This window comes from Aquarana catesbeiana, linkage group LG03 (assembly GCF_042186555.1).
Source record: "Aquarana catesbeiana isolate 2022-GZ linkage group LG03, ASM4218655v1, whole genome shotgun sequence".
Classification (NCBI taxonomy): domain Eukaryota; kingdom Metazoa; phylum Chordata; class Amphibia; order Anura; family Ranidae; genus Aquarana; species Aquarana catesbeiana.
The window spans coordinates 378,729,265-378,743,831 of record NC_133326.1 but is presented as its reverse complement, the minus strand read 5'-3'; the positions used below and the strand labels follow the sequence as shown (position 1 = coordinate 378,743,831).

The following is a 14,567-nucleotide window of genomic DNA, read 5'->3' as shown; positions in this document are numbered from 1 at the left end:
AAGACGCACATCGCTGAGCTCTGTGCCATCCCGACCGTAGCAGGCTCTTTTAAGCTCATCGCACACCCGCGATTCTCATGGCAGCGGCAAGCTCTCACCCCACTGACCTACAACAAGGCACCATACAGCACTATCTGCTCAGAACGGCGCCGCTCGATCCACGAACCCCAAAGGATAAGATGGCGCCCGGCCACAGCACGGGGAAGACCAAGCCGCCGCCGCCTCCTCCTCCCACGGGTGAGCTGTTGCTGGACAGCACAGATGGACTCCAGCCTCCTCTGTGCGGTCAGTAACACCACACGACACAGGCATAGGGGAATCCCAGTCAGGCACACATCCTCTGACAGGGGAGCCCATTAGATCCGAAGCCACAGCTCTCCTCTCTGCCTTTAGAGCAGATTTTGAATCATGGGCAAGTAAAATGGAGGATTCCTTGCATGTGGAACTAAACGCCCTGAAACAAAAGGTTACAGCTAATGAGGTGGCAGTGTCAGCTCTAAATACTACTCAGGATAACCATGAGGCACGTATAATAGCACTTAAATCCTCATCCGCGACACACCTCCGCCGCTTGCGCCACCAGCAACTCCGCATGGAGGAGAGCGAAAATCGCAGTCGCAGAAACATCAGACTGCAAGGCATACCAGAGGCAACATCTGGAGCGGATCTGAAACCCACTGTCATAACCGTCCTCAATAAAGTATTGGGAAGAGAGACCTCATCACCAATTGAGCTGGATCGTGTACACAGAGTGGGGGGCCGGGGGTGCACAAGATGGTTCACTATTACACCCTAAAAGAGGAAATAATGCTGAAGGCTTGGAGCCTGGGCCCTGTGGACTTCTTCGGAGCCTCTATCCACCTGTACCCAGATCTGTCTCGCAATACGCTGTATATATGCATCATGTAGTGCGCCCTCTACTTGACCTCATACAACAAGCCAGGGCTTCCTATACTTGGGGCCACCCCTTCAGCCTTAAAGTGACAGCAGCTTCACACTGTCAGACCTAGACCAGCTGCCTGACTTCTTTATCTTCCTAGAACAAGAACCAATCGATGTCCTGAACTGTCTGGATTCTCCAGACAACCGATCAAGACAGATGGGACTTGGCCCATTCCTGCAACACCGTAGACGTCCTAGGTTTAGATCGGTATCCTCTGGCCCTGGAATAAGACAACCTACCTCTCCAGAAGATTGACCCAGAAGTACACTGGAGACCACTGCCTTATCCCCTTCCTCCACACCATTTACCTCATCGGGGGATCCTAACGGCTCTGATTCATTCCTGGCAGGTTTGCTTTGCCCTCTGATCCCCTGCCTGTGACATTTCCCTTGCAATCTGTGCCCTACAACATACTTGATCAGGTAATGCCCGACTATAGGGGACGGGTCTATCAGTTCTTTTCCTTCCCCTTTGCCAATACAATTGTTTGGCTGGGGTTCGGGAGAGAACACAGGTAACAGATACTTTTTGTTCCACACTGTGATGGGCGTCAGGTCACGCCAGACTATGCTGAAGGTTTTACATATGTTATCTTACTCAGTTATAAGTTGTTCCCACCCCCCATATGACACATGATTGTGGATATTCACAGAAGTAGGGGGATCGACTTTGGGAGGAGACATGGCCTCCGGTCATGATAGTTTTCTGCTCCAGGTGAGACATGTATAGTAAATGCCACACATATGGTGAACTTGAATACCTCCGCAGGTTGGTCTCCTGATACCCCTTTCTTCCTTTTATTTTTTCTCTGTCAGCAGGAACCAATATAATTACCTATTATAAATCCTCCTAGGTTAAATATTCGGACTTAATACTCATATCTTGTTGAATGTTATTATCTGTTGAGAGTTGTATTAACTGAGATGATATGTACTTCAGATGTTAATAGTTGAGTAGGAGCATATATGCAATCCCTACAACACTGGGTCAATCTATTTAGTGAGACTCAGAGTCTGATGCTTCCTTAAAGATAACAGGGATCTCCCCTCCATCCCCTCATTTTTTTTATTTTTTATATTTGTAACGGTAGGAGCCTACACTGTCTTTTTAGGACGACTCCTCTCGGGAAGCGACTGCCCTATACCTCAGATACGGGTCAAATATTAGGTGTGCTAAATACCCGATATCTATGCCTGCTATGCTGTCGGGATCATGACTCAGGTCAACCCATCTCAACCTTTCTCCCACAGTAGGATTGGCACAGTTTGTGCCTAAAGCGTGACATTTTACGCAGTGCTTCGCCTTCGCGAACACATTAGTACTATTAGACGCTTCTTCTTAGGTGTCGTTCCATCTAAACTCCACTTCCTCCTTTATCCCTTCACCTTCCTCTTCCCCTCCCCTACTCCACCTCTCTGTTCTATACTCCCCCCTACTGCCTTCTTCCTTAACCCTCTATATTTTAACCCCCCCCCCCCCTTTTATAACTCTTTACAATCCAGCATGGCTCACACGGTGATTTATCACCCCCAATTGAAATTCTGTTCATATAATGCAAACGGTCTCAACATTGCCTCGAAACGCGGGCAAATCCTTTACCAAATGCACAAACGTCAGGTTAATGTGCTTCTACTACAGGAGACCCATTTCCACTATGACTCCACCCCTTCCTGCTCCAACAGATACTTTAATAGATGGATTCACAGTACCAATCCGACACAAAAATCTAAGGGAGTATCTATTGCTTTCCAGAAAACACGCCCCATCAAATTATTTGGCGGACCCCCAGGGAAGATACGTTTGTGAAAGTTTCCATATGGGGGACTAAATTTGCGATAGCCAACATATACCTGCCTAATACCCACCAAATCCCATCAGCCTTGCAATACTTAAAGATCTTGGCGGGTTTCATGTAGGGCAAGCTCATACTCGGAGGAGATTTTAACGCTCCCCTGGATCCACTTCTGGATTTCTCGACTTCCCGTTCTTCTATATCTTTTCCTAAGCCGCGGCTCTGAAAAGTGCCATATATAATATGCATCTTATTGACATCTGGAGGATACTGTACCCTAGATCCCGAAACTACACCCACTTCTCTCACGTTCACCAATCATATAGTCGTATTGATTATTTCTTGATCGACCATGGCTGTCTAGATTAGTCCCTGGGGAATTGGGCTGTTGAAGTGGATCAGATAAGAGACCTGGAGCATCTGTTGGTGCAGGAATCCGGGAAGTAGGAACAGTTCTCCGTCACTTGGACCTCATGGTCAATGTTTCGTTACTCTGAAGACTTTATGGGCTACAGATGACCCAACCTCATCTACTGGATAGCCATGCTGGAGTGATCTTTACCCACTTTAAACCCCCCTTATTCCTTTCTTTTTATGTACCTTCTCTTCGCTCTCACTACCTGCTCCCCTTCCCGCCATGAACCATAAACCCAAGCATATGAACTGAGGTCTTATACCCAGTATAGATCCGTGAACTAGATATATAGCCTAAGATAATGAGATCCCTACAGCATACCATCCCGGTAAGGATGGACCACATTACATGAAAGATCTGTGTTCAATTAGAATGGAACTATATGTTGGAACCCGCCCACGTTATTATTCACTCTTCTTTGGGGCATGTAATTATACTGCGATGCACCACTGTTACATCAGGAATACTAAAGATAAGATATCTCAGATTGTGCATATTCTGCAAAGGTTTACCTCACTGTCGTATGTAAGCTATATGTTTATAATATGCTGTAACGTGAATATTTCATCTGTTATTCCCTCACCTTTCAATAAAATAAGATTGAAAAGGAAAGCAGAGGAGAGGCGCTTTACAGGCGCTATAGCGCCAGTAAAGCCCTTCAGTGTGAAAGTAGCCTAAAAGTTACTCGCTACCAGTTACTCCACCCCTCTCATGAAATTACACTGTTAAATGTTTTCTACAGAATTGAGTTCCAAAAATAATTATTAACAACAACTTTAACAATATTAACATAAAGCTTATCAGTGCAGCTTAAGAGCGCCGCCTATCAGTGGCCACCAGCGCAGCCCATCAGAGTGAAGCCATCAGTGCTTTGGTCCCTCTTTCACCTCACATTCAAACCAATGGCCACTGCATAGCCACCACCCTCACCACCTCCATTCACAGTCCAACCCCCACCCCATGCAACCCTGAACAATCTGAGGTCCTACCCATTCTTACCTCTGGACCCCTCCATCCTTCAGTTCCTATCCCTGGACTCTTCCATTCTCTATCCATGGATTTCACCATGTTTCAATTCTTATCCCTTGACCTCTCCATCCTTCAGTTCTATCCTGGGACACTTCCATCCTTTAGTTCCTATCTCCAGACTCCTCCATCCTTCCTTTCCTGTTCATGGATTCCTCCTTCCCTATCCCCAGATTCCTCCATCCTTCCTTCCTTTCCTATTCATGGATTACTCCTTCCCAATCCCAGACTCCTCCATCCCTCCTTTGATTCTTCCATCCTTCATCATTGACATGGTAATCGTGATTGAATCGAATCGTGGGACCACTGCAGATGCGCACCTCTCGTAATATAGCATCCATTGACGGTTTATAATGATTTCTTTCTAACGATACTTTAAACCAAAATAAGCTTTTATGTTTTTTGGGAGATTTTTTATGCCCCAAATACAAAAACTTACGCTTTAGACTGATGTCCATTGGAAGCTTTGGTTGAAGCAATGTATCGTTCTGTGAAACAAATGTGCTCATTAGAAAAAAAATAATAATAATTTATATAAATAAATATCAGATATTTTTTAAATGAGCTTTTACCATACTGGAAACATGTAAACTGTTCTTTACATTTAGTTCAGCCCTTAAAGATTAGGTATTGAATAGCATGGGAAATTATTTTCATTTGTCAGGTTTCTACACATGTATTCCTACTGGGGGGTTAGCAGGGAAGTGGACCTTACATTTGATTAAGGTGGTTGTAAACTCAGTGAAGTGACTGGCCTCGGGTGATGCACAGAGTTGAAACAAATCCTCCTACAAGAGTTTTACCTGTATCTGCAGTCTTTTCTTCTCTTCATCCATTCAAAGTCCAGCTTGTATGATCGTTTAGAAAATAGAAACTACACAATGGGGGAGAGCTCTGATAGCTTTTTATAGGGAATGGCCACACTTGCTTCCACACAGCACATAAGAAAAAAAAAAACGCAGGCTGTCAATCACAGGCTGTGTTCTGGAGGTCCAGCCCATCACCATTTTTCTCTTGGTGTCAGGAAAACTTGTCAAAAGTGAGTGGAATTGACACTTGGGGCTCTTAATTGAGACACGTACACACCATAGAGGGATATGCTTTGTTCATATTTCATGTCTGAGATTTACAACCACTTTAAGTCCATGGTCCATAGGCAGTGTACAAATGTGAGAGCTGAAGTGGTTAAATTTGTGAAAATAGAATTCCTAACCTTAACCTACAGCAACCAGATTTGATTTATTGTAGTCAGACAACCAAGATAATTTCTGATTGGTTGGTTTTAATTATTAACCTTTAATAATGTCTTGTTAAATTTGTTTTGGAACTATTATCAATCACATGGATATCATTTTAAGTCATTTTTAAACTTATAATTATATGCATAACCGTAGAATTCCACTGGTCATTGGTTTTAGTTTACTTATGTATACACTTCCCAACTATGCTTTTCTTTTCATGGTTATGGACTGCCAGACTAAGCCATCTGAGAAGAGTTTTGGCTTAACTGAATTGGTTTACTACATAGTACATTTCTGACATGTAGACAGCTGAGATTTTATCCACACATGCCCCCAGGACTTTAAAGGGGTTGTAAAGGTAATTTTTTTTTTTTTTTTAAAATAACAAACATATCATACTTACCTTCACTGTGCAGCTCGTTCTGCACAGAGTGGCCCCGAACCTGGTCTTCTGGGGTCCCTCGGCGGCTGTTTCAGCTCCTCCCCGCAAGCATTTACCACCTTAATGCGAGCTCCCTCGCATGGTGGTGAGTGCTTGCGGGCGCGCTCCCGTGATACAGCTGGCGGCTATAGCCGCTCGCTGTATCACTCGGCCCCGCCCCCCGGCGCGCCGCGTCATCGGATGTGATTGACAGCAGCGCGAGCCAATGGCTGCGCTGCTTTCAATCCATCCACTGCAGCCAATCAGCGACCAGGCTGAGCTGCAATGAGGACGAGCAGCGAAGATTCGAGGCGTCAGCTAAGTAAAACGGGGGGGCTGGGGGCGGCGGTACTATGCATTAAGGTGAAAAAATTTTTATCTTTACAACCCCTTTAAAGCTTGCACCATCTTTGAAAGTATGCAACAAACATTCCACCTCTGCAGGATAACCCCCAGGTCAGTGCCTTTATAACAGAAAAGCAAGGAAGCAGCCTGCACTGCTTGCCCTAATAGCTTATGTGCACTGAACCATCTCTACTACCCCCTCCTGCATTTTCACAGTCACTCAGTAAAAGGAGGTTTACATTTGGATGGAACATTGGCCACATTCAAAAATAACAAAACAAAGCAAACATGAACCAGTCACAGTTATAGCCCTCTCTATTTATTGCGATACTGTTGGTGTTTAAAGTGTTTTGGAATGTTAAATTGAGAACAAAAAGGCACTGCTGGCCACTACACACAACCAACACTAACCAGAAATGCAAAATATACTACCATAATTAGACTCTATTCATACTTGTACAACTTTGGATGTGTGACACTTAAAAGTGACTTACAAAAAAATGCAGCGCTGTGTGATACTGAACCTTACAAATGCATAGATAGTGCCATAAACAATGAAAATCAATATTGTTAAAAAATGTAACTATGAACAAAAAAAAAAAAAAAAAAAAAAAGAATTTTTTTCTCCCAATTTTCATCGATCCACTGAGACAAAAGTGCAAATTGGGGTATTAAACGCAGTAGTGTATTTAGGTTTTGTGCTGTTCTAGGCCTGACTAAACTCATGCACCCCCTAATTTAAATATGACCCACCCCTTCCTGTCTAGGCCACATCCCTTGCTGTTTAAGACCCTCCCTGAAAGTTTCGAGTGGGGACACTAGTTCTGAGGGGGGGGGGGGGGGGGGGGAGGAATCCTATGCTTAATCCTTTTATAGTTTGGTGTGCTGGAAGCACCTAAAATGTATGATTACCCTGATGTTATGTTTTCTAAATAAATCTTTAACCACTTGACCACTGGGCCCTTAAACCCCCTTCCTAACCAGACCAATTTTCAGCTTTCAGTGCTCTCACACTTTGAATGACAATTACTCAGTCATGCAACACTGTACCCATATGAAAATTTTGTCCTTTTTTTCACCACACAAATAGCGCTTTCTTTTGGTAGTATTTAATCAGCACTGGGTTTTTTATTTTTTGCGCTATAAATCAAATTGTAAGCCCCTTGAGGGTAGGGACTGATGTGAATGTACAATGTATATGTAAAGCGCTGCGTAAATTGACGGCGCTAAATAAGTACCTGAAATAAATAAATAAAATAAATAAAGATGACTGAAAATTCAGTAAAAAAAAAAAAAAAAAATTTTGTTTCTGATAAAATTTATGGCAGAGTATGGGCACTGAGCAGCACTGTGGGCACTACAGATCCAGCCCACAGCGCTGCTACAAACGGGGGGATCTCTCCCCCTCTCCCCTCGCACTGTACAAATCAGTACAGAAAGGGGAGGGAGGAACCGGTGTCATGACGCCGGTTTATTAACAAGTGATTGCTACCAGCGGCCATTTACCGTGATCTGTGATCACGGATAATTCTGGGAGCGCTCCCCAGGGGGAGCGCGAGAGCAACATTCTGGGAGGACGTCCATGGACGCCCTTCCAGAATAAGCCAACTGCGCTGTGTGTGAAGTCGCCCTCTTATGATCTGGATTATCATCACTAGAGTCACTTTTTGGACAGTAATACGTATATTTTTGTGGATTGATGAAAATTGGGAGAAAAAAAAATCTTTTTTTTTTGACACTTGATATTAAGGAATAATACTAAATTTCTTTCACTGTGAGCTTGCTTGTTACACAAAAAATATTTATGTTCATAGTTACATTTTTTTTTAGCAATATTGATTTTCATTGTTTATGGCACTATCTAAGCATCTGTAAGGTTCGGTACACAGCGCTGCATTTTTGTTTTGTTTTTTGTATATATGTTTTCACAAATTATAGAATTGTGATCAATGCTTAGCAGCTGTGAATTTGCACTTTATTTCTTAGGAATTGTTATATGACACCTGACACTAGGTTGTAACCTCAGGTTACGTTATACCTGACGCTGATTGCAGTCTCAGGCTGCTTTAGAGTAGCTCACAAGATTTATATACTTTTATATTACTTAAATGTGACTCGGTTGTGACTTGTTGTCTGTCTGCAAAGTCGGACCCACTATTGCATGTAAAACAAACAGGTACCACTTTCATGCAACTTTTGAGGGTTAACATCTTTGGCCCTCAAGTTGCATGAAGGTCGGACCAAAGTAGTGCATGAACTACATATATGAATGGTTATCATTAGAAAACATGGGGTACAACTTGTCATGCAACTTTGATGTTCATAGTCGCACAAGTATGAAAGGTTTTACATTCCTAGCTACCACTTATGTGGAACACTAAACATTTTGTTCTCCATCACATTTGACAATCATACTTTAAAAAGATGTGTTTAGCAGAATTACTCACTTTGCTCAGTAGTGGAAAAGTTAGATTCCTAGAAAAGAGAACAAAAGGTCACTGTCTGAAAAAGCAATAGCTGAGAATCATGAATAGAAAGTCTGATCTATATGTATGGATGTAAGAAGTTATTCTAAAATCCTATATTATTATAAAAGAAAAATAAAGGAAGTAAAAATTGAGCTTTGTTTCATCCTTAGTTCCAGCCTCATATAAAAATTGTGTTTTTTCAAAGTAATGTTGCAAAGTGTGAAAGCTATCAGTGTAGAGAGTAGAGGTCGACCGATATGGGTTTTTCTCTGGCCGATGGCCGATATGTGATGCCGATTTTTTTGGGCCGATATATTAGGACGATTTTTTTTTTTTTTTTCCTTCATCTATTTTCATCAAATTTAACAGTTAGACCCCTTTCACACTGGGGCGTTTTTCAGGCACTTTTGGGCTAAAAATAGCGCCTGTAAAACAGCTCCCCTGCAGTCTCAGTGTGATATCCCGAGTGCTTTCACACTGAGGCGATGCGCTGGCAGGATGTTAAAAAAAAGTCCTGCAAGCAGCATCTTTGGAGCGGTGTATACCACTCCTCCCCATTGAAATGAATGCGCACCGCTGCCAAAGCGTCTGCAAAGCGTTTCAGCAGCGGCGCTTCAGGGGCGCATTTAACCCCTTCCTCGGCTGCTAGCTGGGTTATAAGCTCCCCGCTAGTAGCCGAATAGCACCGCTAAAATAGACGGTAAAGCGCCGCTAAAACTAGCAGCGTTTTACCGTCAACGCATGTCCGCTGCAGTGTGAAAGCAACCTAAAGTGATACAGAAAATTTTTTACATTTAAACATTTATTAAACAAAACAAACCTCCAATCAGTTCACTTGTATGTAGAATTTAGATAAAAAAAAAAATATAAAAAAAAACTATATCTTAAAAATAAATACACAAAAACAGGTAATCAAAACTTTTGGACGAAAAAAAATGGGCTAACTTTACTGCTTAGTTTTTTTTTAAATTTATTAGTGTATTTTTTTTTTTTTTTAATTGCATTTGAAAGACCGCTGCGCAAATACCGTGAGACATAAAATATTGCAACAACCGCTATTTTATTCCTTAGGGTCTCTGCTAAAAAAAAAATATATAATGTTTGGGGGTTCTAAGTAATTTTCTAGCAGAAAATACAGGATTTTTACTTGTAAGCAACAAATGTCAGAAAAGATTTAGTCTTTAAATGGTTAAACTGACAGCTTCTACACATGGAGCTCAGTCCATTCATAAGTGTAAACATTGTATCAATTCAGGTTCTTTTTATCAGATTTGGCAGGCTGCCCAGAGAGGGGAGAGAAGTGCTTCACAGAAGAATACAGGCAACTTGTATTGACTTCAGAAGTCATTTGCAAGTCGCGCTGAGTTATATCGGCCTTTTTTATCAGCACAATCAGCCGATGCCGATTAAGAAAAAAACACCAAATATCGGCCGGCCGATATATCGGTCGACCTCTAGTAGAGAGTAGATAATTGTTTGGATATACGTAACCAAGAAAAAAAAATCTGTAATGTCACAGAAATTAGGGACTTCAAATGGGACATAAAAGTTCTGTAACCATGGCAGCCATATAGGATTTCCAAATAAAAGATGACTGCATATTAGCATATGCACAGCGAGCACTTCAATTTGTACTTTCTGCAAGCCCATCCCTTCCTCAGGGCCTTGCACCTCTTCTTCTGCCAATCCTTGGTAAAGAAGAGGATTGCTCCCTCCCCGATTTGTCAGGCTGGCTGGTTTGAGGCAGAGCAATGGATACATCATCAAGATAGACATACTTGGGAATTCTCCACTACTAGCTAACTACTCCCTCTTTTTGTCCACACCTCCAGCACGCTCTCCTCCATCACCACACTCGTGACACTTGTTTCCACTCCTACTCCCCTCGATCACCCACATAGCTTTTCATATTGCTGCCTCTGCCTGATCCCTCTTTGTTCTTGCTATGACACTACCTTTTTCCTTCTCATTCAATCATTGAGCCCCATACTGCCTATGCCTGACCTCCCCCTCTATCCACAGCTCGAGTATTCCTGCTTAGACACCACATTTTTGGATGACTGCCTTTTCCCACTCCCCTTAGCATTATCCTAGTTGCCACTTGTGTCCTTCAGCTTCCTCCCACTGCTGTACTTTGCCCCCTAGATTGCACCACACAAACACGTAAAATGTCTCGATCCCTATAGCACCACACCCCCTAGCACCTTAACTCTGCCCACAGTACACTCCCTCTCACTGCCATGCTTGCACTCCCCAGCATCCCTCATACCACAGGTCATCACCATACCCCACAACCCCCCCCCCCCCATACTTTCTTTCAACCATCATCTCAACCCCATGCCTGCACCCCTCCTCTCACCACAGTGCCTGTACCATGACAATGCCTCCCCTTCTCCAAACCCCTTACAAACCACCGCCGTGTCTGCATGCATCTCTAACAATCCTCTCTCATCAAGCCTCTTCTCCTACCATACCCACTCTCACAACTGTGTCTGTAACCCCTTTACCCACCTTCTCACCAGTATGCTTACACACACCCTCTTACCACAGAGCCTGCACCCCCCTGTACACACCCCGTAATAGCCAAAGCCCTCTGCACAGGACACTTTCAACCAGTTCAGTGAACTAGGGCTGCAACTAACGATTATTTTCATAATTGATTAGTTGGCCGATTATTGTTTCGATTAATCGGTTAATAACCTTAAAAAAAAAAAAAAAAAAAGTGTGGTGTGTAATCTAGTTAAAATGTAAAGTTTACAAAAAGGCAATTTATTCTTAAAAATCTCTATGCAGTGGTAAATATAAACAACCAACTATATGGTTAGGGAGCAAAATATTGAATCCCCTCTGAGAATAACATACAGAGGAGATATACTGTATATACACTATTAGAGGAGATATACTGTATACACTATTAGAAGAGAAATACTGTTTTTTGGCCAATTCGTTGTTGGGCAGATTAAAAAATACAAATTGCTGCAAAAACGCATTAGATGCTTTTCTGCAGCTTCTCCATTGTAGTATACTGAACCTAAAAAGCACAGTTTTGCGTTAAAAAAAAAAAAAAAAAGTCCTTGACCCTTTCCAAATACGCAGTGGCTGAAAAAAAGCATAGATGTGAACGTGTCCCATAGAAAACCATGTAAATGAACTGTAGTGGGTTTCTGCAAAAAGCACCAAAAAACACATAGATGTGAACCAGGTCTAAGACGTTTAGTAACATAACGGGGTTAAAAATATAAAATTAGCCCTTTATAGTACAAAAAAAAAAAAAAGCAAATAATCGCTACTGTAAGGGGTTAATTTTTTTACTGTAGAACGGTGAAAGTAATATTTACAGTAGCGATTATTTGCTCTTTTTGTACTATAAAGGGCTAATTTTATACTTTTAACCCCATTATGTTACTGGCTGATTAATCGATTATGAAATTAATCGATTACTATTTTCATAATCGATTAGTTGTCGATTAATCGATTAGTTGTTTCAGCCCTACAGTGAACATGCAAACATTTTCTATTGGCTTATGAACATAAACTAAAGGTAGGCACTGACCTAAAAACCCAAGTTATGGTGAATACATATATACGTGCTGACGTTACAGCGCCTTCAGAAAGCACTACTACAAAAAAAAGTCCTTTAAATATAAACACTTCATACACTTACACAGAAATGAGGGAGCTTAGTGACAATTCAATCTTCACACACAAAGGGATAAATATGGCAACAAGTATTTAAAAACTAAACACAAGAAGTCTAACCTTTGTTGGGAATGGGAATTTAGAGGGCTCAGTTTTGCAAGGGGTGTGAATTGCAGTCAGGGGTGGAGGCCATGAATGTGTCATTTCCTGAAAAAGTAAAGAATATAAGTAAACATTAATAAGACATCTACACACATATGCAAAGAACATTACAAGCCAACTGAAAAATCGTTAATTAGCAACCACATTAATTTCAGTAATTCTGAATCTTTGTACAGTGCCTTGCAAAAGTATTCACCCCCCTTGGCTTTTTACCTATTTTGTTACATTACAGCCTTTAGTTCAATGTCTTTTTAATCTGAATTATATGTGATGGATCAGAACACAATAGTCTTAAGTTGAAGTAAAATTAGAAAAATATATACATAAAACTATTTTTCAGAAATAAAAAAAAAACTGATAATTGGCATGTGCGTATGTATTCACCCCCTTTGTTATGAAGCCCATAAAAAGCTCTGGTGCAACCAATTACCTTCAGAAGTCACATAATTAGTGAAATGATGTCAACCTGTGTGCAATTTAAATGTCATATACACACCTTCTTGAAAGGCCCCAGAGGCTGCAACACCTAAGAGGCACCACTAACCAAACACTGCCATGAAGACCAAGGAACTCTCCAAACAAGTAAGGGACAATGTTGTTGAGAAGTACAAGTCAGAGTTCGGTTATAAAAAAACATCCAAATCTTTGATGATCCCTAGGAGCACCATCAATCTATCATAACCAAATCGAAAGAACATGGCACAACAGCAAACCTGTCAAGAGACAGCCGCACACCAAAACTCACGGACCAGGCAAGGAGGGCATAATCAGAGAGGCAGCACAGAGACCTAAGGTAACCCTGGAGGAGCTGCACAGTTCCACAGCAGAGACTGGAGTATCTATCTATACATAGAACGACAATAAGCCGTACGCTCCATAGAGTTGGGCTTTATGGCAGAGTTGCCAGAAGAAAGCTATTACATTCAGCAAAAACAAAATGGCACGTTTTGAGTTTGCGAAAAGGCATGTGAGAGACTCCCAAAATGTATGGAGGAAGGTGCTCTGGTCTGATGAGACTAAATTGAACTTTTTGGCCATCAAAGAAAACGCTATGTCTTGCGCAAACCCAACACATCACATTACCCAAAGAACACCATCCCCACAGAGAAACATGGTGGTGGCAGCATCATCATGCTGTGGGGATGTTTTTTTAGCAGTCGGGACTGGGAAACTGGTCAGAGTTGACGAAAAGATTGATGGTGCTAAATACAGGGATATTCTTGAGCAAAAGCTGTACCGCTCTGTGTGTGAGTTGAGGCTAGGACAGAGGTTCACCTTCCTGCAGGACAATGACCCCAAACACACTGCTAAAGTAACGCTTGAGTGGTTTAAGGGGAAACATGTAAATGTGTTGGAATGGCCTAGTCAAAGCCCAGACCTCAATCCAATAGAAAATCTGTGGTCAGACTTAAAGATTGCTGTTCACAAGCGCAAACCATCCAAACTTGAAGGAGCTGGAGCAGTTTTGCAAGGAGGAATGGGCAAAAATCCCAGTGGTAAGATGTGGCAAGCTCAGAGACTTATCCAAAGTGACTTGGAGCTGTGATAGCCGCAAAAGGTGGCTCTACAAAGTATTGCCTTTAGGAGGGTGAATAGTAATGCACATTGACTTTTTCAGTTATTTTGTCCTATTTGTTGTTTGCTTCACAATAAATAAATAAAAAAACATCTTCTGTTCTGTAAATGAAATGATGCAAATCCTCAAACAATCCATGTTAATTCCAGGTTGTGAGGCAACAAAACATGAAAAATGGCAGGGGGGGGGGGGGGGGTGAATACTTTTGCAAGGCACTCTAGATGAAAAATATTCTTACGATTTGTAACATATAAGTGGAAATTCCAGTCTTGTTGAGAGAATTAAAAAAAAATGATGAGTGTAAATAAGACACATATAGAGGGATAGTAAATATGAATGGGACAAAAAATTTAACTGTTGATAATAAAGCAATCAACATCCACATTCAACCCATAGGGCCTATACGTTTTCAAATCATATATCCACATATTTCTAATCTTTATATATCTCTTCTCAAGCGAGTCCCCCTCCAATGAGGTATAGGTATATCTTTGTTATAATATCTTGCAAAATGCTCAGCCAAATAATGTCCCTTAAAA

The 14,567-nt window shown here is 41.7% G+C and overlaps 1 protein-coding gene across 3 annotated transcripts in view; it reads right to left on the bottom strand.

Moving 5' to 3' along the window:
* The window catches only part of AFF4 (ALF transcription elongation factor 4), a 235,251-nt gene that overhangs the window by 82,014 nt on the left and 138,670 nt on the right, over positions 1-14,567 (bottom strand). For all 3 annotated transcript variants that reach the window (XM_073620658.1, XM_073620659.1, XM_073620657.1), the window contains 3 exons: positions 12,411-12,497; positions 8,631-8,658; positions 4,616-4,664 (listed from right to left, as the gene is read on the bottom strand). In XM_073620658.1, the coding sequence (XP_073476759.1) occupies positions 4,616-4,664; positions 8,631-8,658; positions 12,411-12,497 (164 nt within the window). The remainder of the gene's footprint in view (positions 1-4,615; positions 4,665-8,630; positions 8,659-12,410; positions 12,498-14,567) is intronic.